Below are 26692 nucleotides of genomic sequence, written 5' to 3'. Positions count from 1 at the left end.
TCTTTAGTGCACAGCAAGTAGGAAATTAGAGGGAAATTATTGTCTTCAGTCTTCAGCAATCTTTAATCTATGATGGACAAAAGTTGGTATATATACCAACATATATATATATATATACACACACACACATATATATACACACTCTGATGCCCTTATTTCAAAAGGATTAAACTCCAACTACCTGGCTTCAGTGGTAACTGGCTTGATAATGCATCCTCACTGGTTACCTTCCATTTCATATAGCGTTTCTTCCCTCCTTTCCCAGTGCTTCCTAGGATCACTTCCCAAATAATCTACTTGCACTGTAATGTCTTTGGGTTTGCTTCCGAGGGAGCCTACACTGACACATAGTTCCTCCTCTGTTCTCCCACAGTGATCAGCACATCAGTCATCACATTGACTCGTAACTGCCTTCTTATCAGTATGTCTTCATCATTAGCTGTACACTCTGTGGAGTATAAATCATGTATCCCTAGTAGCTATCCCAGTGCCAAGAAGACAGTAAACACTGTAAACACTCTAAATTGATGTTTAAAAATAAATGGATAATTGAAAAGACACATGGATGCACGAAAGTATGTGCAAATGGATGAATGAATAAATGAGTAAATGAATAAATGAATTCTTTCAATGTGATTGGCAATTGGCCCTGTCCCCGGGACGGCACTATGGTATCACTAATGCCCTGGATAAGACTTACCTTTTTTTGGGAATCTTCATCAGAATCTGACCCTGGAGGCTGGCCTTTCCCAGACTCTCTCAAAAAGAAGGACTTCCTTTTCTTAATACCAAAGAGCTTTCTCTTTTGGGGGGTAAAATATGATGTTTCGAGGGAAGTAAGTGAACTTCTGTCAATTCCCATGGCAACCAGAGCCTTCAAATTGAACAAAAGCAATTAAAGAATAGATTACACCTCCTCATGAAACATTGCAAATGACCCCGACCTTAGAGTGGTGAAAATCTCTCTTCTGGTAGCTCTGTATCATTTAAATTGCTCATCATCTATCTGGACTATGCTAGCTCTGTTATTATTTATCTGGGGAAACATGTCCTGTTTTTGCACAGAAATTGCAGCCACCAAAAGCAGCATTGACTCTTTCATATCTCTGTGTCACTGCCCCTTACCACAGTGTCCAGTATGTGCTAGGCACTCAATAAATACTTATGCCTGATAATGCAGACGTTAAGCACTTATGATGGGCATCCTTCTGACAAATCTTAGAGAGGATCGGTGCAAGTATAAAACATGGTCCCTGTCCTGAAAATTCTAGACTTGAGCTGGAAGAATCTAAAGATTCCACGGAAACTATTAGAATGGCCTATAAATATGACAAGGATTTCAAATAGGGAGAGGTGATCATTGTTCTAGAGTCCACTTCAAGCAAAGACCCCGAACACAAACATCTCCAGATTTCCACAAGAAAGCCTGGAGCACAGAGCCTAGATTTACATAAACTTATGTTGTATCGTCCAGTCAGTAATTTGGGGCATGTCTTAGAAGGCTTAGGCTTCAGAAGGTCACAAAGCATCAAGGCCAAGAGTTCCCCGTTTTCAAGGGCCTGGTGCCTGGACTATTTTGTGAAAGATAGCTGTACAGTCATTCTGCAAGGGACTTATATTCTCAGAAAAGCACCAGGAGAGAAAGCGCTGAGACCAGGCCAAGGGTGGCAGCCTTGAGTCTCAGGTCACATTGCCTCTGGGGACCCCTTCCCCTCCCCAAACCAGATCCCACTGTCTGACCCCATGTCCCTACCTCCTTTTCCTCCTTTAACAGCTGCTGGGCTTCCTGAAACATCTTTTCCTTGGCCTCTATCTCTGCAGCTACATTCTTGTTCTGCTCCTCATACGCCATGGTAACAACAGCCAGGGTTAAGTTAATCAGGTAGAAGGAGCCCAGGAAAATGACCACAATGAAGAAGAAGACTGAGTAGAGTCCAGCAGTACGCAGGGTCTGCAAAGGACAGAGCATGTTCTTGCATCTCAAACCTTCTTCCACAGGAGGGTGACCATCACCTCAAGCAAGGACCACACAGTAGCAGACAATTGGTCTTCCCCAACACTGGTGGGCTCAGTTGACCACAGAATCATCCATAGCTTCCCTAATATCCCGGGGATTCCTGACGTCCTGTCTCTCAGTGGGGAGATACTATTCACACCTTCACATGGAAGTTTCAGTGACTTTACTATCTATAACTCTCTCAAGAGTATCTGCATTTTTAAAATAAAAGTGGCAAGAGAGATAGTGCTAGTGGCAAAACTTTAGGCAGTAGGGAATCTGGAGGGGGCTAATATTTCTAGGAAGAGGAGCAGTTTTTTGGAGTCTTCTTCCAAATATTGCATTTAAATTTTTCTTAAAGTTTCTTTTTTTTTTTTTTTTTTTTTTTGAGACAGAATTTCACTCTATCACCCAGGCTGGAGTACAGTAGTATGATCTCGGCTCACTGCAACCTCCACCTCCTGGGTTCGAGTGATTCTCCTGCCTCAGCTTTTTGAATAGTGGGGATTACAGGCACTTGCCACCACGCCCTGCTAATTTTTGCATTTTTAGTAGAGATGGGGTTTCACCATATTGGCCAGGCTGGTCTTGAACTCCTGACCTCAAGCCTCAACTTCCCAAAGTGCTGGGATTACAGGCGTTGAGTCAGCTTGCCCGGCCAATTTTCTGGAAGTTTCTAACAGAATTAGTAAGGCAGAATTTAACAGTACGACTGTTAAATATGAGACAGATGATAAAAGTGGGGGATGAATGGTAGTTATAAATAAATGGTAGATAAATAGATAAGTGATAGATAGAGGGGGAAGGAAAAGGATGGAGGGAGAGAGGAAAAAGAGAGACCATAAATAGATAACCTGTTGATAAAGCTTCTCCCAGGAATCTTGGGTCATAAGCCGGAACATGGCAAGAAAAGACCAGCCAAAGTTGTCAAAATTCGTATAATTATAGTCAGGATTAATTTTGGTGTGGTTACATTCATATTGTGTGGAACAGGTACTAGATATTGGAAAGAAACAGAGAAATAAGTATATATGCCACAGCCAAGCTTCCCTTTCCTTCCAACAACACTGGTTTTTCTGATGGGCTCACACCAGGAGCCCCAGAGGGAGTATTTGTAAAGTGGCCACTGCCCTGTCTGACAAGACTCTTTTGCTAATGAACTGATTAATAAATTCATATAAGATAGTTTTTCATTGAAAAATTGAGTACAGTGACACGTGAACAATGAACAGTAAAAAAGCACATACAGTGAATATTAAGTCTTCCTCTCTTCCCTGTCTCCTGATCCCACTTTCTAGAGGCAATAGTTAACAGGTACTTTTGTAAATTTCCGGAAGTTTGCTATGACTGTACAGCACATCTATATCTATACACAACTTTTATAATACACAAAAATGGAAACATGCTTTGCACACTCTCCTGCACCTTGCTTTTTTTAGTGGAACAATATAGTTTACAGCTCTTTTTATATCACCATACAGGGAGATATCTTATTTCTTTTCATGTCTATAGTTCTATGATTTAACTGCTCTGCTAATGATGAATATTTAGGTTTCAGTAATTGACAGTCCTTCACTCTTACAAACATTTGGGCAATGAATATCTTTGAACATAGGTCTTTTCCCATATTACCAAAACACACATTATTGAGTGTATCCAAAAGATGTACTAAGGGTATGTATTTCTTAGTTTTTAAATAAATAGTATTTTAATCAAGGTAATACATGCACATGGCTTAAAAATTACATGCACCAAAAAGCTTATAATGAAATCAATTGTATCATTCTTTAACTGTCATTTATATACCCCAAATTCAACCACTGTTAACTCTTCTACCTCTGTATGTCTAAATAGTGCTTACACTGATATTTGATTTATCAATTGTAGTTCGTGTTGATTAACTTCTTGCTATGGTAGACATTTTTTCTTGGCTTTTTCATGTTGCTTTTCCATGTTTTACTCCCTCATTCTTCTGGAGCACCTCTCAATTAGCTTCTTAAGTAGATTGTGTAATCTTTGCATATGTGAATATATATTTATTCCATTTTCACAATCAATTGGTAGTTTGGCCAGAAATAGAATTCTGAGTTGCAAATTTTTCCTTAGCAATATGAAAGCACTGCTCAGCTATTATCCTGTGTTGCTATTAAGAATTCTTACGCCAGTTTGATTTTTGTTCCATTGTGGGTGACCTTCTTTTGCCCTTTAGTTTTAAAATCTTTTTCCAGAAAGTTCTGAAATGCCGTGATAATGTCCTTGGCATGATCCTTTCTCATTCACTGTGTTGGGTACTTTCTGGAGCACTGAGGGACTTGCATCTTTAGTCCCAGGTAAATTCTCTGCATCATTTCTTCACTAATTTCCTCCCTTTCATTTAGTCAGTGCTCTAGTTCTAGAATTCCTACTTAGTCAAAAATTGGAACTTTTGGATTGACATTTACTCTCAGATTTTCTGTTCTCTGTCTTTTTCCTACTTTGGAGGCTATTTTGTCAACTTCATCTTTTAGTTCTAATGTTGATTTTTGTGTAATAATGTTTAATTTCTAATAAGTTTCTTGTTTTTTTGTTTTTGTTTTTTCACAACAAGCTGCTTTTTGTTTTATGTAAGTATTATCTCTTTTAATTTCACCAAAGACACTATTCAAAGTTTTCGGAGCCCTTTCTGGTTCCCTTGTTTTGTTCATGGCCACATTTTCTATGGCTTTATCTTGGCCTCCTTTTTACCCAAGATTTTCTTCAGATGCCTGGTGAGCCCGAGCTGTTCATGTGTGTTTGTTTTTTTTTTTTTTGAGATGGAGTCTCACTCTGTCGCCCAGGCTGGAGTGCAGTGACGCGATCTCGGCTCACTGCAAGCTCCGCCTCCCGGGTTCACGCCATTCTCCTGCCTCAGCCTCCCGAGTAGCTGGGACTACAGGCGCCGCCACCTCGCCCAGCTAGTTTTTTCTATTTTTTAGTAGAGACTGGGTTTCATCGTGTAGACCAGGATGGTCTCGATCTCCTGACCTCGTGATCCACCCGTCTCAGCCTCCCGAGTAGCTGGGACTACAGGCGCCGCCACCTCGCCCAGCTAGTTTTTTCTATTTTTTAGTAGAGACTGGGTTTCATCGTGTAGACCAGGATGGTCTCGATCTCCTGACCTCGTGATCCACCAGTCTCGCTGTTCATGTGTTTTAATCAGAGGACCTGACAAGCTGATTAGAATTTGCCTGGTGGGCAGAGTGGGACTTTGTGAGTGGTAAGTTTGCTTTAGGGTGACTGAGGAGGAGGGCATCCATTGTGCCCTCTTTCTCACCAGACCTGGAGGAAATTCTGTGAAGTCCCAGTGCCGTCTAACTTCTAGGAGTCTGTTGAGGATGGACCTACCGTATTTAATCTCCCTCATTTCTTGGCCACCATTCAAAATATAAGCCTATTTTGTTCAATCTCCTCCTCTCTGGGGGCACCTTCTCATCAACTTATACAGGTGATTCAGCCTCTCTGCCAGCATCCCTATTTCAGCTAATGACATTATCACTCACTCACACCGATATGAGAAACATTTGTAACAGTTTTCTCTCCTTTGTGCTTCCCGCCACTCTCTTACACATGGCTTTGTACACACAAATTACACACCGACACCCCCTCTTCAATCTCCACAATTTTTTCTATTTATTTATTTTTACCTACTATTTTAGGTTCTGGGGTACATGTGCAGGTTGGTTATATAGGTAAACTCATGTCACAGGGGTTTGTTGTACAGATTATTTCATCACCCAGGTACTAAGCCTAATATCCAATAGTTATTTTTTCCGCTCTTCTTGCTGCTCCTACCCTTCATCCTCAAGTAGGCTGCAGTAGCTGTTGTTCTTCTCTATGTCCATGAGTTCTCATAATTTAACTCCCACTTACAAGTGAGAACATGCAGTATTTGGTTTTCTGTTTCCTGCTTTAGTTTGCTAAGGCTAATGGCCTCTAACTCCATCCATGTTCCAGCAAAAGACATAATCTCATGCTTTTTTATGGCTGCATAGTATTCCATGGTGTATGTGTACCACATTTTCTTTATCCAGTTTGTCACTGATGGGCATTCAGTTTGCTTCCATGTCTTTGCTATTGTGAATAGTGCTGCAATGAACATGCACGTGTGTGTGTCTTTACAGTAGAATGATTTATATTCCTCTGGGTACCTACCCAGTAATGCGATTGCTGGGATGAATCCAGCAACAGTAGTTCTGTTTTAGGTCTTTGAGGAATTGCCACACTGCTTTCCACAATGGTTGAACTAATTTATACTTCTACTAACAGTGTATGTGTTCCCTTTTCTCCAAAACATTACCAGCATCTGTTATTTTTTGACTTTCTAATGATAGCCATTCTGACTGGTGTGAAATAGTATCTTATTGTGGTTTTGATTTGCATTTGGCTAATGGTGAGTAATGTTGAGCTTTTTTTCATATGCTTATTGGCTGCATGTAAGTCTTCTTAAAAAAAAAAAAAAGGTCTATTCATGTCCTTTGCCCACTTTTCAGTGGAGTTGTTTTCTTATTGTAAATTTGTTTAAGTTCCTTATAGATGCTGAATATCAGACCTTTAACAGATGCATAGTTTGCAAATATTTTCTCCCATTCTGTAGGTTGTCTGTTTACTCTGTTAACAGTTCTTTGTTTTTGTTTTTCTGTGCAGAAGCTCTTAAGTTTAGTTAGATCCCGTTTGTCAAATTTTGGTTTCATTCTGATTGCTTTTGGCATCTTCATCATGAAATCTTTGCCCATTTCTATATCCAGAATGGTATTGCCTAGGTTGTCTTCCAGAGTTTTTATAGTTTGGGGATTTACATTTAAGTCTTTAATCCATCTTGAGTTGATTTTTGCATATGGTGTAAGAAAGGAGTCCGGTTTCAATCTTCTGCGTATAGCTAGCCAGTTATTCCAGCACCATTTATTGAATAGGGTGTTTTCCCATTGCTTGTTTTGTCAGCTTTGTTCAAGATCAGGTGGTTGTAGGTGTGCAGCCTTATTTCTGCACTCTCTATTCTGCACCTTGATGTATATGACTGTTTTTGTATCAGTACCATGCTGTTTTGGTTACTGTAGCCCTGTTGTATATTTTGAAATTGGGAAACATGATGCCTCCAGCTTTGTATTTTTTACTTAGGATTGCCTTGGGTATTTGGGCTCTTTCTTGATTCCATATGAATTTTAAAATAGCATTTTTAAAATTCTGTCAAGAATGTCATTGGTAATTTGATAGGAATAGCATTGAATCTGTAAATTGCTTTAGGCAGTATGCCTATTTTAATGATATTGATTCTTCCTATCCATGAGCATGAGATGTTTTTCCATTTGTTTGTGTCATTTTTAATTTCTTTGAGCAGTGTTTAGCAATTCTCATTGTAGAGATCTTTCACCTCCCTATTGGCTGTATTCCTATGTATTTTATTCTTTTGTCACAATCATGAATAGGATTGCATTCCTGATTTGGCTCTCAGCTTGGCTGTTGGTATACAGGAATGTTAGTGGTTTTTGTACATTGATTTTGTATCTTGAAACTTTGCTGGAGTTGTTTATCAGCTAAAGCAGCTTTTGAGCTGAGACTATGGGGTTTTCTGGATATAGAGTCATGTTACCTGCAAATAGGGATAGTTTGACTTCTTCTTTTCCTATTTGGAGGTCCTTTATTTTCCTTTTCTTCCTGATTGCTCTGTCCAGGACTCCCAATACTATGTTGAGTAGGAGTGGTGAGAGAGGGTATCCTGTCTTGTACTACTTTTCAAGGAGAATGCTTCCAGCCTTTCCCCATTCAGTATGATGTTGGTTGTGGGTTTGTCATAGATGGCTCTTATTATTTTGAGGTACATTCCTTCAATATCTAGTGTTTTGAGAGTTTTGAACATGAAGGGATGTTGAATTTATCAAAAGCCTTTTCTGCAACTATTGAAATAATCATGTGTTTTTTGACTTTAGTTCTGATGAATCACATTTATTGATTTGTGTATGTTGAAATAACCATGCATCCCAAGGATGAAGCCTACTTGATTGTGGTGGATTAGCTTTTTAATGTGCTGCTGGATTAGGTTTGCAAGTATTTTGTTGAGGATTTTTGCATCAATGTTCATCAAGGATATGGACCTAAAGTTTTCTTTTTTTGTTGTGCCTCTGCCAAGTTTTGGTATCAGGATGATGCTGGTCTCATTGAATGATTTGGGGAGGAGTCCCTGCTCCTCAATTTTTGGAATAGTTTCTGTAGGAATGGTACCTGCTCTTCTTTCTACATCTACTAGAATTCAGCTATGGATCCATCTGGTCTTGGGAGTTTTTTGGTTGGTAGGCTATTTACTATAAATTCAATTTTGGAGCTTGTTATTGGTCTATTCAGGGAAATAGTTTTTTCCTGGTTCATTCTTGGCAGGGTGCTTGTGTCCAGGTATTCTTAGTTTGTGTGCTTAGAGGTGTTTGTAGTAGTTTTTGACAGTTATTTTTATTTATGTGGGGTCAGTGGTAATATCTCCTTTGTCATTTCTAATTGTGTTTATTTGGATTTCCTTATTTTTTGTCTTCTGCTAGCTTTGCTCTTGCTTGTAACTCTTTCCATTGTGATGCGACATTGTTAAGTTATTTCTAAGTTTTGATGTGGGCATTTAGTGCTATGAATTTTCTCTTAACACTGCCTCAGCTCTGTCCCAGAGATTCTGGCATGTTGTATCTTTGTTCTCATTAGTTCCAAAAAACTTCTTGATTTCTGCTTTAATTTCATTATTTACTCAAAAGTCATTCAGAGGCATGTTGTTTAATTTCCATGTAATTGCCTGGTTTTGAGTGATTTTTTTTAGTCTTTTCTTCTATTTTTATTGTGCTGTGGTCTGAGAGTATGTTTGGTATGATTTTGGTTCTTTTGCATTTGCTGAGGCTTGTTCTATGTTCCATTATGTGGTCAATTTTAGAGTATGTGCCATGTGGTGATGAGAAGAATGTATATTCTGTTGTTTTGGGGTGGAGAGTTCTGTAGAGGTCCAACAGGTTCATTTGGTCCAATGTCGAATTCAGGTCCTGAATATCTTTGTTAATTTTCTGCCCCAATGATCTGTCTAATACTGTCAGTGCTGTGTTGAAGTCTCCCACTATTCTCGTGTAGGAGTCTAAGTCTCTTTGTAGGTCTCTAAGAACTTGCCTTATGAATCTAGGTGCTCCTGTCTTGGGTGCATATACCTTTCGATTAGTTAGGTCTTCTTGTTGAATTGAACCTTTTACCATTTTGTAATGCCCTTCTTTATCTATTTTTTTATCTTTGTTGGTTTAAAGTCTGTCTTGTCTGAAATTAAGATTGCAACTCCTGCTTTTTATCTGATTTCCATTTGCTTGGTACATTTTCCTCTGTTTCTTTTATTTTGAGCCCATGGGTGTCATTACATGTAAGATGAGTCTTTTGAAGACAGCATACCATTGGGTCTTGCTTTTTTATCCAGCTGTCCACTGTGTGCCTTTCAAGTGGGGCATTTAGCCCATTTCCTTATTCTTTCTACCACAGTCTCGTAATTGGATTCATCTATTCTATGCATCCATTCTCTACACAGAAGCCATGGTGGCATTTAAAATACGTCTAATCTGCCCAGGTCATCTGCCTGCCCTAAAACCTTTCCATGTCTTCTGCTTCCTTTGTGATCAAGACCAAAATTGTTGGCACTGATGAGCTATCAGGTCCTTCATGGTTGGCTCTTGTCTCTGTTCCTGCCTGCTCTCTTGCCTGTCTGTCCAAAAAGCTGCTGGGCTTCTTATCATTCCCTACATGCTCTTGTGCTCCAAGACCTTATGCTCACCTTTGCTGTGCCTACTGTCTGGAATTGTTCACTCTCTTTATCTACTGGAACTTCCTACTTAGACTTCAGATCTGAGTTGTAGTCACTATGAATTAGTCAGCAGGGGAGGAAGCGGTAACCGGAGGGTGAAGACTAGTCTGGGCCCTGAACAGACCAAAGCCTGCCTGGGAAGATGATCACAGACCTGCCTTCTCAGAGTGCCATCTCCTCAGAAGCGAGCATGTTGTGATCAGTGTGGAATGCTGTGTACTAGGAGTTGGTTTACCATAAAACTCTGGAGCATTTATATTGTACCTAGACTGAGAGAGATGTGCCTGGCACATAAACTTAGAGACAAGAGCCCTATAAAGACCAGTTGTACATTGCTGATCATTAGAGAAATACAAATCAAAACCACAATGAGATACCATCTCACACCAGTCAGAATGGCTACATTAGAAAGTCAAAAAATAACAGATGCTGGCATGGATGTGGAGAAAAAGGAACATTTATCCACTGTTGTTGGGAGTGCAAATTAGCTCAACCATTGTGGAAAACTGTGGCAATTCCTCAAAGACCTAAAAACAGAACTGCCATTTGACCCGGCAAGCCCATTACTGGGTATATACCCAAAGGAATATAAATCATTATATTGTAAAGACACATGCAAGTGAGTGTTCATTGCCGCACTATTCACAATAGCAAAGACATGGAGGCAACCTGAATGCTCATCAGTGACAGACTGGATAAAGATAATGTGGTGCATGTATGCCGTGTAATACTATCAGCCATAAAAGGAATGAGTTCTATTACTTTGCGAGAACATGGATGTAGCTGGAGGCCATTAACCTTAACAAACTAATGCAGGAACAGAAAAACCAAATACTACATGTTCTTACTTGTAAATGGGAGATAAATGGTGAGAACACACGGACACACAGTGGGGAATGATAGATACTGGGACCTATTGGATGGTGGAGGTTGAAAGAAGGAAGAGAATCAGGAAAAATAACTAATGGGTACTAGATTTAATACCTGGGTGATGAAATAATCTGTACACAAATTTACCTATATAACAAACCTGCACATGTAGCCCTGAACCTAAAATAAAAGCTAAAAAGAAGACCAGTTCATGCACCAAAATCTCAGAAATCACCACTAAAGAACTTATTCATGTAACCAAGTACCACCTGTTCCCCCAAAACCTATTAAAATAAAAAAAAAAACCTCAAGTTTAACTGCTGTTAAGCATGGCATGTGTCCTCTGCCTCTCTACTTTCCCCACCACTCTCTATTGTCATATACATATCACACTTGATTCATTTTGTGTATGATGTTATTTGAGTTTTCAACAGCTAAAACAGTTTTTTAGACTTTTTATAGCAGTATAGTATTGTAAGAAGAGACTTTGGAGGCAAAAGACTTGGGGAAAAATAAAGGACTAGTTGGAAACAAGGCTGCTGCTTCTGCATGTCTAGGTTATACACCCCACCTTGGATTTTGCCTGTGGTAACCACACCTGTCTGCCTGTGTGAGGGGTAAAAGAAGTGCTATACACAGCAGCTATTGGGCTCCCTTTAAGACAGGGGTCCCCAACCCCAGGCCCCAGACCAGCACTGGTTCATGGCCTGTTAGGAACTGGGCTGTACAGCAAGTGAGCAGCGGGCGAGTGAGCATTACCGCCTGAGCTCCACCTCCTGTCACATCAGTGGTGAGCATTAGATTCTCATAAGAGTGTGAACCCTGTTGTGAACTGTGCATGTGAGGGATCTAGGTTGCATGCTCCTTATGAGAATCTAACCAATGCCTGATGATCTGAGGTAGAACAGTTTCATCCCCAAACCACCACCACTTCCTGCCCATGGAAAAATTATCTTCCATGAAATCGGTCCCTGTTGCCAGAAATGTTCCCAACATTTTGGCACCAGGGACCGATTTCATGGAAGACAGTTTTTCTTTCTAGAATGATCCTCAGGAAGTTCAATGCAGTGTGTTCTGTTGAGAATCATTCTAGAAAACTCAGTAAGTCTCCTATTAGATTAAAGCCTATTGTGTCTTGCAAATGGAGAGAAGCCTTCCCTAATTCTCCAGACAAGATCACACCCCCATCATACCTCTCAGTACCTGCACATCACCCTTATAATACTCATCACACTTTCTAGTAGTCATGCATTGCTTAACAGCAGGAACACATTCTGAGAAATGTGTAGTTAGGCAATTTTGTTGTGTAAACACCATAGAGTGTACACACAAACCTAGATGGTATAGCCTACTATACACCTAGACTATGTGACATAGCCTATTGTTCCTAGGCTACAAACCTATACAGTGTATTACTGGACTGAATACTGTAGGCAACTATAACACAATGGTAGGAATTTGTGTATCTAAACACAGAAAAGGCACCGTAAAAATACAGTATTATAATTCTATGGGGACAGTATCATATGTGTCATCCATTATCAACCTAAATGTCATTATGCAACATATAACTGCATTTTCTATGCATCTGTCTTCCCTAGAAGACATCAATTCCAAAAGCGTAGAGCTGTCTTGTTCATAATTGCATTCTTTGAGGCTAACTCAGGGCTTGACACTCTGTAGATTCTTGTTATCTATTTGTAATTTAGGAATGAACATCATCTGTTTCATCAGAGTACCTTGTATATTATCTTAATTTGAAATACACTTAATAAATCTTCACTGAATTGAATCTTTCACCACAGAAAGCACTGCTATCCTGAAAGGAAAAAGAGTTTCCCCATAGGACCAGAGGGCCAGCAGCTGTTGGGGCAAGTGTGCATGGATGTATGTTCAACTGTGTTTGTAATTAGAGGCAATAGCTGTCAACAGGTCAACAAAGAGAAGAAGCATGCTCAGATACTCTTGCAGCAGCAGAATGCCACTGAACAGGAAACAAGGGCCTCACAGGGCTCTCAGTCATAGCATCCCTTCTCAGCTTTGAAAGTCTTGAATACCTACTCCATAAAGTTGAAATATCACTGTTTCAGTAGGTTTCTTACAAGCTTCCAATTTAACATAACTAGGGAGGAAAGCAGCCTTAAACACCAGGAAATGTTTTTTTAATTTAATAACACAAGTCTAAACCTGTTTAGACATATGAAATAATTATATGAGAACTATCATCACTGTGTCCACCAGTCATTAGATAAAGACTATTTGCCACACCATTCTAAAAGGTCTAGAGGTACTCTTCTTGGGAGGAAAATGAAGATTATAAACCTCTTACCTGTTACTCATCCAGATGCCACACATTTTGAATTCATTCGAATTTTCTTTCTTTTCAAAGCAATGGTCTGAGAGAGGAAAAAGTCATAAATTCAGATTTGAAAAAAAAAAATCGAAAGGAAAGAGAATAGTAAGTATGCAGATTATGCTTGAAAATGGATGTTTCTACATCTTCTAAAATGATTAAAGGAGGTGCGTCCAGAGAGAAACTGGGGCCCAAGACCTCTAGAAGGAGCAAGAAAAAGGGAGGGAAAAGAAGAAGGAAGGAGAAGTTGGAGAAGGAAGTAGTGACATCACCACCACCACTTTGCCGCTCAGTAAACAATACTGAACCGAAAATCCTCCCTGGGGCAAGCTGGACAGAGACCCGTCCCGTGACAGACCTCAAGAGAGTGTAGATGGAGTAGGTGTAGGGTCAACCTCAGCATAGAGAGGGTGGGCATTGAAAGAAGTGTTGTTAGCCGGGCATGGTGACTCACACCTGTAATCCCAGAGCTTTGGGAGGCTGAGGTGGGCAGATCACGAGGTCAGGAGATAGAGATCATCCTGGCCAACATAGTGAAGCCCCATCTCTACTAAAAATACAAAAATTAGCTGGGTGTGGAGGCACAGGCCTGTAATCCCAGCTACTCGAGAGGCTGAGGCAGGAGAATCACTTGAACCTGGGAGGCAGAGGTTGTAGTGAGGTGAGATTGTGCCACTGCACTCCAGCCTGGTGACAGAGCTAGACTCCATCTAAAAAAAAAAAAAAAAAATGTGTCATTGAAGAAATACTTGAGGAGTGGGGCTGGGAAGCTGCTGATTATTGTTGGCCAAATCCAAGCATTCTGAAAACTTCCACAAATCATTACAAAGAAGTGGGCAGAGATCTAAATGGCAAAGGGATGGGACAGCATAGAATTGCTCTTGTGGATGTAGTTTCAAGACTTTCCTTCTCCATGGCAATCCAAAGAATGAGGCAATTCTCTAGGAAATACATCTGCCCACAGGAACACCCTGGATGGATGAAGTCCTCCCTTGTTCCTAAGAGACTCTGTAAGGGAGGTGTGAAGGCAGGACAAGTGAGGATAAGGAAAAGTTAACCATGCAAAAACTAAGGAGTGAAAGGTTGGGTATTTACCATAAGCTTCCAGGTTACTGATATTTTTACAGTCCTTCGAGATGCATTTCAGGTTCAGGCTTCCCATGAAGAGCTGCTGACCTACCAGGGCAAAGATGCTGAGGCAAAAGAAGGTGAGGATAATCACATTGACCAGCTTCTTCACAGAGCGCAGCAAGGCCCCCACGATGACCTTCAGACCTGAGAAAGAGGACAGGCATGGGGAGAAGCCCATCCCCCTCAGCCAGACACTCACAAAGGCCAAGGAAGGAGCAACTGAGGTCTCAGAAACTGTCAAATTGCAGGCTGGAACTGGACTCCAGCCTAGCCTATGATTCTGATACCTTTAGTGTGTGCTCCAACTCTGTGCCTTGGAAGCTGAGTGTCATCAAAGCAATCAACAAGTTTGAGACTCAAGCTCTCTATTCCTGCCCTATGCCTGCCTCAGTGCTGCTATGAGGAGCAAGCAAGGAGGCTTTGAGTAGAAACATGCCACACGGACTCAAGAAGGCATAGGTTGAGGACAGTTGCAAAGGCACCACCTACGCTGGGGCCACACTAGAGAATGAGAAAGACCTGTATTTAACATTTAGTAGATACTGTCTACTGTCAAAGTACATGAGTACCATGAAACACAGCTAAATTGTGGGGTATAGGGGATGAAGAAGGAATTTTGTCTAGACCCAAATTATAAGGATATCCTGGGAGAGAAAACTCAGATTACCAGTTAGAATAGGGTGTTTTCTTTTCATTCATTCATTCATTCAAGAAGTATTTATTAAACACCTACTATGTCCATGGCACACTGTTAAGCTGCCAAAGTTACAAAATAAATAACCTTGTGGCAGGCTGGAAGATGTTTAAAACTGGCTCTTCAAGTGGGAGGCAGGAGAGCCCTGATCTATGGCATGTATAGGTTTCCTTGTTTTCTGAATTCTGTGGTCTAGATCCTGATCCCCACTCACCACCATGCTAGATTTCAAGCTACCAACATGATGCCACTGAACAGAGCTGGAAAAAGAAGAAGTCAACTTCAGCAATCCACTGAGTCATGGGCTTTGCTCTCAAGATATCTGGAGAGATAAACTCCCAGATGTGATTGCAATGCATGGAATGACACTAAGTGACAAAATTTCATTTCATCAGTGTAGAGGTGAGAGCCCATGGCAGCGTACAGTGGGAGGCCAAGCCCTCAGTAGATGAGCTTCCCACAAAGTATGACACCAGATAGCAGGAACCTGGAGGCTAAGCTGGGACACTTACTATATCACCAGTTGAAGGTAAACTAGAGGTTACTACAGCATCACCTAAGGCAGATTTTAATCTATAACAAGAGGCTTCTCCAAAGCAAGAAATGTGGATGAGTGATGATTGTGATTCCTGGATCGTTTTTTCATAGTCTCATAAAAGATTGTACCTTGCACCCTTACTTCCAAAAAGCATCCAGGCATCTCAGTGCATTTCATGGGCCAAAACAGAGACCATATTCACCTGTGTAGAGATGATGAAGAGGACACAAAAGCTGCTAAATGACTGCCTGAATGTGTATTTACTTACGTGAAAATAAAAGGGGCTCAGCTCATGCAGAAAACTCCTAAATCTACCTGGGAAAACAAAGTCCTACTTGAAATGAAGGAGAAGGAGAAGGAGAAGGAGGAGAAGGAGAAGAAGGAGAAGGAGGAAGAGGAGAAGGAAAAGACATAAATTATACATAAAGTGTCCTCTGACTACCAGTTTCTTTATCACTATTCAGTTGCTTTCATGAAGTTTCAAAAAATAACCTACTGCTTCTGTTTGAAAGGATTTTAATTGCCTGGAGTTTAGGTATTGGGGCCATATGGTATAGTTTATGTCTATATCATCAACACAACTAAATAGTTCCCATGTCTTTTTATAGTTTGCCAAAGCCACTGATAGAAGAGAAAAGAAGGGAAGGGGAGAAGGTGGGGGGAAAGGAGTCCAGAGAGGGAAGATAACAAGCTGTTTTGTTTGTTTGTTTTAGTAAAGAAAAGGGAGGAAAGGGGGAGGAGAGAAAAAAGGTGTATATAATAACCTTATTTTTAATAAACTGAAATTCATATTCACACCCAACCTTGGCTTCATCACCTGGTTTCCAGGAGACCACCTTTGGTTTCTCTCCTCCTTCACAGGTGCCTGCTGCTCATCTCATTCCCTGTTTTCTCCTCTTCTCCCTTTCATGTTTCAATGCCCTGGGGCTCAGGCCTTGGTCCTCTTCTATTCTCCATCAGTGCTCATTCCCTTGGTGATCTCTTCAGATCTCATAGCTTTAAATATCATCTATAGACCCTTGATTCCTGAAATGGTATCTCCAGCTCTGACTTATCCCTGGAATCCCGGACTCATACACACCTACTTGCCTACTGAATCCTTTCCCTTGGTGGTCTTACAACCATCTCAAACACAACATGTTCAAAGCTAGCTTGTAATCTGACCCCAAGGCCTGCTCCTCTCACAGCCTTCTCTGTCTCAATCAGTGACATCAGACATAAAAGTCATTTTTGACTCCTCTCTTTTGCTCACACCATGTATACAATTGATCAGTCAGGAAATGCTATTGTTTCTACCTTCAGATTGATACAGAATCAGACCAGTGTCTACCAACTCCACTACCACTACCTGATCAGAGAGCACCGCCATCCCTTGCTTGGATTACTGTCTCTTGTGTCAGTTTGGGTTTTGAGGAGCAGACATTCTGAGATCAGATGTGCAAGAGATTTGTGGGGGTTGGGAGGATGCCTGTGAAAGAAGAGTGCAGGGAGCAGGAGTGGGCAGGGAGAAACTTCAGACTGCAGCTCAGGTTTGACGTCTGAGAGAGAGACAAGGGAGGAGGACTGGATAGGAAGAACCTCAGACTGCAGTTCAGCTGTCGGAGTCTCAGCCAGGTCACTGGAGAGTCCCTGAGCCAAAGTTTCCTATTAGAAGAATTCCATATACTTCAGGAATAGGCCAGCACTAGAACCCACACACACTGTGCAGGGCAGGCATGATCTTGACATGTGGATGAATGCAGTGGGGAATCCAGAGAGGTGGAAACCGGGATCTTTAGTCCACCATGCTCCCTGTAGTAGGAGGTCTTCCTGCTTCTCCCATCTTCTCCCCTACATTCCATTCTCCACACAACAGCTCCCATTTCTTCAGAGTGAAGCCTAGATCCTCCCTGTGCCTACAAAACTCCCCTTCAGTTCTTCTTCTTCTTCTTCTTTTTTTTTTTTTTTTTTTTTTTTTACCTTAGGCTGCAGTGCAATGGCACAATCTCAGCTCACTGCAGCCTGCAGCCTGCAGCCTCTCCCTCCCAGGTTCAAGCAATTCTCCTGCTTCAGCCTCTCGAGTAACTGGGATTAAATGTACCCACCACCACACCTGACTAGTTTTTTTTTTTTTTCTGAGACGGAGTCTTGCTCTTGTTCCCCAGGCCAGAGTGCAATGGGGCAATCTAGGCTCACTGCAACCTCCCTCTCCCGGGTTCAAGTGATTCTCCCGCCTCAGCCTCCTGAGTAGCTGGGATTACAGGCATGCACCACCACACCTGGTTACTTTTGCATTTTTAGTAGAGATGGGGTTTATCCATGTTGATCAGGCTGGTACCAAACTCCCAACCTCAGATGATCCACCTGCCTCAGCCTTCCAAAGTGTTGGGATTACAGGCGTGAGCCACTGCGCCTGGCCTTAACTTTTGTATTTTTGTAGAGAGAAGCCTTTACCATATTGGCCAGACTGGTCTCAAACTCCTGGCCTCAAGTTATCTCCCCGCCTTGGCCTCCCAAAGTGCTAGGATTACTGGCGTGAGTGACTGCATCTGGCCCCCCTTCACTTCTATGATCTCACCTCTACCTGGCCCCTCACTCTCTCCCCTCCAGTCCCATCCTCATCCTTCCTACTCAATCTCTGTGCTGGCTGTTTCCCATGCTCAGAATACTCTTTCCCATATATCTGCTTGTGTCACTCCGTTGCCATCTTCAAATCTCTGCCACCTCTCACCTCAATGACAACTATCCTGATCACTCTGTTTAAAAGTGCAACCTGCTTCCCCTATACCCTGTGACTTCCCATAGACTCTATGGTGTCTACTTTTTCTTTATATTTTCCCTGGCACATAGCACTTGCTCACATGCTACATAATGTACTTATTTATTATAGTTGTTGTTTTGTGTCTGTCTCCCCACCCCCTACCCTAGAAGGTAAAACTCCATGAGTCTGTATCCATTTGCTTACTATTAGATCTCAAGCAGTTAGCACAGTGCCTGGACATATTAGGTGCTCAATAATTATCAGTTGGGCCATCATATAAATTTGTAAAGCAGGGTTTGTTTGGTTTTGGTTTACATGATGACATTTTGAAAAAATTTAAATATAAATTAACATTCTTTCTAGATAGGAGCCAGTGTGGGAAGTGAGAGTGACTTACGTGAAACTACTGAAATTGCTTTTAAAGCTCTGAACACACGGAAGGTACGCAGGGGCAACAGTTTGATGGTGATTCCTGGAATACATGACACAATCCTACAAGACAAAGCACAGGGAAAGCATGGGCTTGCTCAGTCCTGCAGCTGCACTGCACATCTCCACAAAAGCCACAAGCAAGCTCAGCCTGGGGCTTGTGACCTCCAAGGTGAAATCGACAGCCTCACCTTTCCAGCCTCACCTTTATCTTAGGATCTGGCATACCACTGTTCTTGATATGAACTGCAGAGGACGCTGTTCTCAGTTCACCTTCATATGTGGACACAGATGAAGACTCCTTGAAATAGTCCATGTAGTTGTGGCTAATGAATAATAGAAGTCCTCTCAAATATTTACTGAGTGGCTGACAAGTTCCATGCCCCAAGGCACTTCACTAAAGTCTCCAGCCACTACATGGTCAAGCCTGAATGTGCAGCCAGGCAGTGTAGCTCCAGAGTCACACTCTAAACCACTGTGCTTCACTGCCTTTCAATAACTAAGAGCACACAACCTTTGAACTTCAAAATGTCAAACTCTGAAATTACTAGCACCTACCTCCAAGTGCTTTTGTGAATATTAAATAGAAAAAAATATGCAAAGTGCTTAACATAATGCCTGGTACAGATTAAATGATGCTAGGTTTACTATTGTGCTGGCAATGTGTCATTGCATTTCTCGTTTTTTCTTTTGCTTACTCCATTTCATCATTCAGATTCCAAATCAATGTCTTTCCTGCAGGAAGAGCCTCAGCCTTCACCTTACACCTTACACCATACATAATAATTAACTCAAAATGGACCATGGACTGAAACATAAAAGCCAAAACTACAGAACTTCTAGAAGTAAACAGGAGTAAAGCTCTTTGTAACCTTGTAGTAGTCAAAGATTTTTTAGACTGCTTTGTTCTTCCTATATCCTCTGACAGCTTAATACATGTATAGCCCCTATCCTGGTACTCATCATACCGTAATTTAAGGGTCATTAATTGTCACTCTTCCCCTCTGGACTGTGAGCTTCGCAAGATAGAAAAACACGTCTTTTTCTTTTTTTTTTTTTTTGTATTTCATTGGCATACTCTGTATCTTGCATAAAGCCTGGCCCATAACAGGCCAGTTTTGGTGAGTAAATGGCTGAAGGAACAAGAACTTGAGTGTTGACCTAGAAATGGGTTTGTGTGTGGAGGCATCTGGTCAATTGGCTGCATGTGCTGTTCAGGGCCAACCAACACGGCAGTCAGAGCTCTAGGCATTACTAGGGCATACTCAGCCACTCAAATGAATCCACACAGAGCTCTGATGGAAGCAAAGGGGCTTCTTTCCCACCCAAGTCTCTTCAAAAACATCTTTAACATTCTTACGCTATTCCGATGACAATGGAGTCCAGCCAGTTCCATGGATCTCGAAGGAAAGAAAACTCATCCAGAATGAAACCTCTTGCCAGTATTTTAATCAAAGCTTCAAAAATATAAATCCCAGTGAAGACACACCTAAAAAGCAAACCATTTACAACAGGAAGAAACATGATAAACAATATGAAAAGTAAAGAGCCCTTCTATCTTACTGGCCTTGATTTTTTTTTCCATTTCAATGTGACATTTAACATTCTGGTCTTCGGCAAACCAGAGTTCAAAAACACAAGCTTTTTAAGCAAGTTCTGGTATTTAGAGTTTCAGAGAAACAGGCCTAGAGATAAATTGTGAAACTGCATTTCAAGACCTAACTTTATGTCCATATTCTTGAGAATAGTTTCAGGTAACATGAGGCCCAAGTACTAGAGGTTGTAGTTTGTTACCACCATTCTAGAGCTGTCACTCTGATGTACAGAAGGAGACAATGGTGACAGGACAATGAAGAGAGTAAATGATAAGTAAATAGCTGAATTTTTTCATACCTGTGTTCAGGGATTGAAAGGTTTAATATTATTAAGATGTCGTACTAGCCAGGGTGATCTACAGATTCAGTGCAATCCTTATCACACTCCCAATGACATTTTTTACAAAAATATATAAATCCATTCTAAAATTCATATGGAATTTCAAGTGACCCCCAAATAGCCAAAACAATCTCAAAAAAAAAAAAAAAACAAATTATGAGGTCTCACACTTCCTGATACTGAAATTTATTACAAAGCTACAGTAATCAAAATAGGTGTGTATTAGTCCATTCTCACACTGCTAACAAAGACATACCTGAGACTGGTAATTTATCATGGAAATAGATTTAATTGACTCACAGTTCAGTTCAGCATGGTTGGAGAAGGCCTCAGAAAAATTACCATTATGGTAGAAGGGGAAGCAAACATGTCCTTCTTCATATGGCAGCAGGAAGGAGAAGAATGAGAGTGAAGCGAAGGGGAAAGCCCCTAATGAAACCATCAGATCTCATGAGAACTTACTATTACCAGAACAGCATGGGGGAAACCATCTCCACAACTCAATTATCTCCCACCAGGGCCCTCCCACCACATGTTGGGATTATGGGAACTACAATTCAAGATGAGATTTGGGTGGGACACAGACAAAGCACATCAAGGTGGTACTAGCATAAAGACACATATAGACCAATGGAATAGAATAGAGAGCCCAGAAGTAAACTTTTGCATATATGGCCAAATTATTTTCTACAAGGGTGACAAGACTATGGAATAGTCTTGGCAGTGTCCTTGGAAAAAGGATAGTCTTTTTAACAAATGGTAATGGGAAAACTGAATCTCCACTTGCGAAAAATGAAGTTAGAATCTTTACTTACACCATATAAAAAATTAACTCAATATGGATTAAAGTCCTAAATGTAAGATCTGAAAAACATACAACTCATAGAAGAAAAATTTGGAAGTCATATATCTAACAAGGGGTTAACATCCAGAATATGTAAGTAACTCCTACAACAGAAAACCAAACACTGCATGTTCTCACTCACTCATAAGTGCGAGTTGAACAATAAGAACACATGGACACAGGGAGGGGAACAACACACACTGGGGCCTGTTGTGGGGTGGGAGGCAAGGGGAGGAGGAGGATTAGGACAAATACCTAATGCATGTGGGGCTTAAAACCTAGATAATGGGTTGTTGGAGCAGCAAACCACCATGGCACACATACAGCTATGTAACAAACCTGCATGTTCTGCGCATGTATCCCAGAACTTACAGTAAAATAAAATAAAATAAAATAGAACTCCTACAACTCAACAATAAAAAATTAAATGACCTAATTAAAAAATGACCAAAGGATTTGAATAGATATTCCTCCAAAGAAGAAATATAAGTGGCCAATGAGCATATGAAAAGATGCTCAACATCACTAATCATTAGAAAAATGCAAATCAAAACCACAAAGAGATGACCTCACACCCATTAGGACGGCTACTATTTTTTAAAAAAACCTAAAATAACAAGTGTTGATGAAGATGTGGAGAAATTGGAACACTTGTGCACTGTTGATGAGATTGTAAAATGGTGCAATCCTTATGGAAAACAGTATGATCCAGCAAAGCCACTTCTAGGTATATGCATAAAAGAATTGAAAGCAGGTTCTCAAGGACATATTTGCCTACCCATGTTCATAGCAGCACTGTTCACAATAGCCAAGAGGTGGAAGCAACCCAAATGCCCTTTGCCAGATAAGTAGACAATCTTCTAAAAAAAAAATAGTTTATATCTTTTTTTATATTCCCACGCTGTCAAAAATACTGGGTCTGTACACACACACACACACACACACACACACACACGCACACATGTTTGGGACTGAAACAAGTAATTCAGTCAAACAACCTGTCAGTTCAGAGTAAAATGTGGTATTTACATGTGATGGAATATTAATCAGCCTTAAAAAGGAAGAAAATTTTGTCACATTCTACAACATGTATAAACCTTGAAGTCATTATGTAAGGTGAAACAATTCAGTCATAAAAAGACAAATACTGTGTGATCCACTTATATGAGGCAGGGGCTGAGGGGAAGACTGAAATGGGGAGTTCGTATTTCACGGATATAGAGTTTCGGTTTTGCAAGATGAAAAGAGTTCTGGAGATGAATAATGATAATGTTGTGTAACACTGTGAATGTACTTAATTCCACTGAACTTAAAATAGTTAAGATGGTATCTTTTATGTGATATGTACTTTATCACAATTTTAATAAAAACTGGCCCTTCCTTTTTCTTCCCTGAATCTTCCATCATATGCTATCCTTGCTATGGTTTGAATGTTCCCTCCAAAAGTCATGTTGAAATTTAATTGGCATTATCATGGTATTATAAGGTGAGACACTTAGGAGGTAATTAAGCCATGAAGATACTGCCTTTGTGAGGTATTAATGCCAATATCTCAGGAGTGGATGCCTGATAAAAGGTGAGTTCAGGCTTCTTTGCCCTTGCTCTCTCATGTGCACATTTTTGCCCTTCTGCCTTCTGCCATGGGATGATGCAGCAAGAAGACCCTCACCAGATGCAGACCCTTTGATCTTGGACTTCCCAGCCTCCAGAACTGTAAGAAATACATCTGTATTCTTTACAAATTATCCAGTCTGTGGTATTCTCTTATCACAACATAAAATTGGCTAAGACAATTTTTTTGGCTAAGACTCTAATTTATTTACCTTTTTCTCTTCTGCCTCAAAAAAAAAATCTTGTATCTTTTGTTATAATCCCAAGCTGCAAAAATACTGGGTCTGCAAGCGCAAACACATAGACATGCTCACTTGGGACAGAAACAAGCAATTCAGTTAAACAACTTGTCAGTTAAGAGTAGAAGAAGTGGACCTTTTCTGGTAAACTATCCAGCCATAGTAGCCCTGAAAACTAAAGAACAAAGGCCTTGAGGACTTGAAAAACCTCAAAGTAGCCAAGTCCAAGAGCAGAAATGATCATGAGGCTGCTACAGGCAAGAGCTCCTCCTTGCTTCAGGCTTTTTCTGAGCTGCTCACCTTTTGTGTGACAAATGAGTATATCAGACTAAATAATGTCTGTCCTAAACTATGTGTGTGTGAATGTAGGGTTGCAGGAGGCTGTTAAAAATGTCCTCATGTAAACAGGCATTCAAAGAGTTTATCTTTTAAGATCAATTTTAAATTATAAAGTTATAGGTGCTTTTATAAAAATCTGTAATTGCATATTTGTGGGATTTTTCAAGTCTTCATACAGATCTCAAGCAAATGAGACAGCAGACCATCGCTGCTATTTCGGCCTGACATTCTAGCCTCCCACCTCTTACTTCCACCATTCTCTCTTTTCCAGTTGAAGCCTGACCAATGATGGGACAGGCAGATCAAAATGACATCTGATATGGAATAAAGCCATGCCCACCAGGAGGAAATTACATGCCTCCTTGTATGAAGACATTTTTAACAGCCTCCTTCCACCCCACATTCATGTATCTACTATTCAGAACTGCCAGGGGAGAGCAGCAGCTTTCCCCACCCTTGCTTCCTTCCTCTCTGCTTCCCTATGGCCTAAAAAGGGGTTTTCCTCCCTGCCTTATAGGTATTTTAATAGTGAAAATGGCCTCAGAGCAAATTACCTTCCCCAATAGAGAAAGAAGGCTCCTTGCATCTCACCACAAAGGCTAGACAGGGCAAACTGCTGCTGTGGAAACAATGCACTCTCCTGATCTGTCTCCTCCATAGGTCCTACCCTCCTGATCAAAAAGGCTTCCAGGGAAGCTGCAGTAAGCAACGAGTAGCAGCACCAGCACTCAGTTAGCACCTCATGCAACAGCCAAATCTCCAAAGGGGAGACCACATTTCCCAGGGACACTGCCAGGATGACATCTATTCCTGGGGCTACCTGTGCCCTCCTCAAGGCATAGCCCCTCTGCTGGCCAGACTTAACCAGGTTCCAGATTCCGCCCAGCAACAGAGACTGATGGTCCCTACAAAGACACCACCTAGGAGGGAGAAGAATTCTCCAGAGACAAATAGACCAAATCAGAACTTATAGTCAAAGAAAGGGCAGTTTTCAAAGTCTGACCTCTAACCAGTGTCCCAGAAACCACTAGAGCCAAGTAAATTAGAATAGATGTGAATATGATTTAGAGAACACTTCTAGGAAAAAAAGTAGGGTGGAAGTGACTGGAGACTGCCTTCCCAAATCCCCATTTAAAATCTGTGAAAACATTTGAAAATAAAAACATGTTCTAAAGAAGCATGATGAGAATGAGCATCACCCAGATTCTGGGAGGAAAGCCTCTCAGGGTCATTAGTCCATCTTTCCCTGGAGCATCCAACCTTGCTCACATAGCCCCTTTCCTGATCATGTTGTATTCCCTAATAAGTGCCTGCAAGGTCTGGGAGTCCCCAGTCCTACTCCCCACCAGAGGCACAAACAGCTGCTAGTCAGCTTTCACCGTCATACCTCTAGCAAGAGTGATTTTTTTGCCTGTGTGCCCAAGTCCCTCAAGCCTTAGAAACAGTGAGTCATTGTCCAGTCATTTTAGAAATATTAGCTAAGCCATTCCATTCACAAGAAGCTTCTTATATTTGCCTGAACCTGAGTGAGTCTCTTTGAATTACTAGAGGATCTGAAAGGAAATGTACAGCTCAAGCATAACTAATGTGGGAGATGTAGTACAATACTGGCAACTTGCCAAGTCAGATACCACAGATGTTACTACAAACATCCTTAAAGAAGAATCTGCAAGAAACTGAACCAAAGAGGAAGGGAAAATAAGAATACAAAAGACATTTAGAAAATATTAAAAATTGAAATGCCACATATTAAAACCTATTAAGACAGAGACAAAGCTGTACCCCAAGCATTGTCGCTATAAATACTTTTATCATTTACAACAAGAAGGAAAATACATGTACTAAATATTCAAATTCATATTTTAGAATACGTTATGTCCTATTGAATGTATAAGGAAGAAAATAAAAGAAGGTAGAGGGAAAAATATTATACACACATACACACACACACACACACACATATATATATATATATATTTTTGAGATGGAGTTTCACTCTTGTTGCCCAGGCTGGAGTGCAATGGCATGAACTCGGCTCTCCGCAACCTTTGCCTCCCAGGTTCAAGTGATTCTCCTGCCTCAGCCTCCCGAGTAGCTGGGATTACAGGCATGTGCCACCGCGCCCGGCTAATTTTGTATTTTTAGTAGAGATGGGGTTTCTCCATGTTGGTCAGGCTGGTCTCGGACTCCCAACCTCAGGTTATCTGCCTGCCTCGGCCTCCCAAAGCTCTGGGATTATAGATGGTGAGCCACGGTGCCCGGCCAAAAATATTATATTTTTAAATAGAATTTAAGGCCAGGTGCCGTGGCTCACGCCTGTAATCGCAGCACTTTGGGAGGCTGAGGCAGGTGGATCACCTGAGTCCAGGAGTTCAAGACCTGGGCAACATGGCAAAACCCCGTCTCTACTAAAAATACAAAAATTAGCCAGACGTGGCAGTGCATGTCTGTAATCTCAGTCACTTGGGAGGCTGAGACACAAGAATCGCCTGAATCCAGGAGGCGAAGCTTGCAGTAAGTGGAGATTGCTCCACCGCACTCCTGCCTGGGCAAGAAAGTGAGATTCTGTCTCAAAAAATAATAATAAAATAAAAATAGAATTTAATACATAAACAGAATTTAAGATATAGTTTTAGAAAAACAGAATTTAAGACAAATAGAATTTAAGACATAGTTTTAGAAAAACTATAGAATAGTTTTTAAAATAGAATTTAAGACATACTTTAAAAAAAACATAAAGATAGGCAAGCCTCTGGCAAATCTAATCACAGAAAAAAGAAAACATGTGAACAAAATGATAAATGGGAAGAAGAATATAGCAAAATATTCAGAGAAATTTTAAAACTGAAAAAGATTACCAACGAAAAATGCAAAAGCTATTAATAAATGAATTCCTTCCCATTTCACTAATTCCTTATATCCCTCTCCAAAAGATTTGCAGATATAAATCGCTTTACTGGATAATTCTCTCTTTCTTTCTCTCAGAATGCCTCATTTCCATGCTATTAAAAACATTTCAAGCCTGGCATGGTGGCTCATGCCTGCAATCCCAGCACTTTGGGAGGCCGAGGTGGGTGGATCATCTGAGGTCGGGAGTTAGAGACCAGCCTGACCAACATGGAGAAACCCTGTCTCTACTAAAAATACAAAA

At 40.8% G+C, this 26692-nt stretch overlaps 1 protein-coding gene across 1 annotated transcript in view; it reads right to left on the bottom strand.

Annotated features, from left to right (window-relative positions):
• SCN11A (sodium channel, voltage gated, type XI alpha subunit) overlaps window positions 1-26692 on the bottom strand; it is a 117169-nt gene that overhangs the window by 79768 nt on the left and 10709 nt on the right. The window contains exons 4-10 of the mRNA XM_011953299.1: window positions 19934-20062; window positions 18542-18636; window positions 14137-14316; window positions 13018-13084; window positions 2851-2992; window positions 1754-1951; window positions 701-874 (exon numbers count right to left, since the gene is read on the bottom strand). Of these exons, the coding sequence (XP_011808689.1) occupies window positions 701-874; window positions 1754-1951; window positions 2851-2992; window positions 13018-13084; window positions 14137-14316; window positions 18542-18636; window positions 19934-20062 (985 nt within the window). The remainder of the gene's footprint in view (window positions 1-700; window positions 875-1753; window positions 1952-2850; window positions 2993-13017; window positions 13085-14136; window positions 14317-18541; window positions 18637-19933; window positions 20063-26692) is intronic.

The sequence above is a fragment of the Colobus angolensis genome, unplaced genomic scaffold, assembly GCF_000951035.1.
Source record: "Colobus angolensis palliatus isolate OR3802 unplaced genomic scaffold, Cang.pa_1.0 Scaffold36, whole genome shotgun sequence".
Lineage (NCBI taxonomy): Eukaryota > Metazoa > Chordata > Mammalia > Primates > Cercopithecidae > Colobus > Colobus angolensis.
The sequence above is the reverse complement of the archived record's forward strand: the minus strand, read 5'-3'. Positions and strand labels throughout refer to the sequence as shown.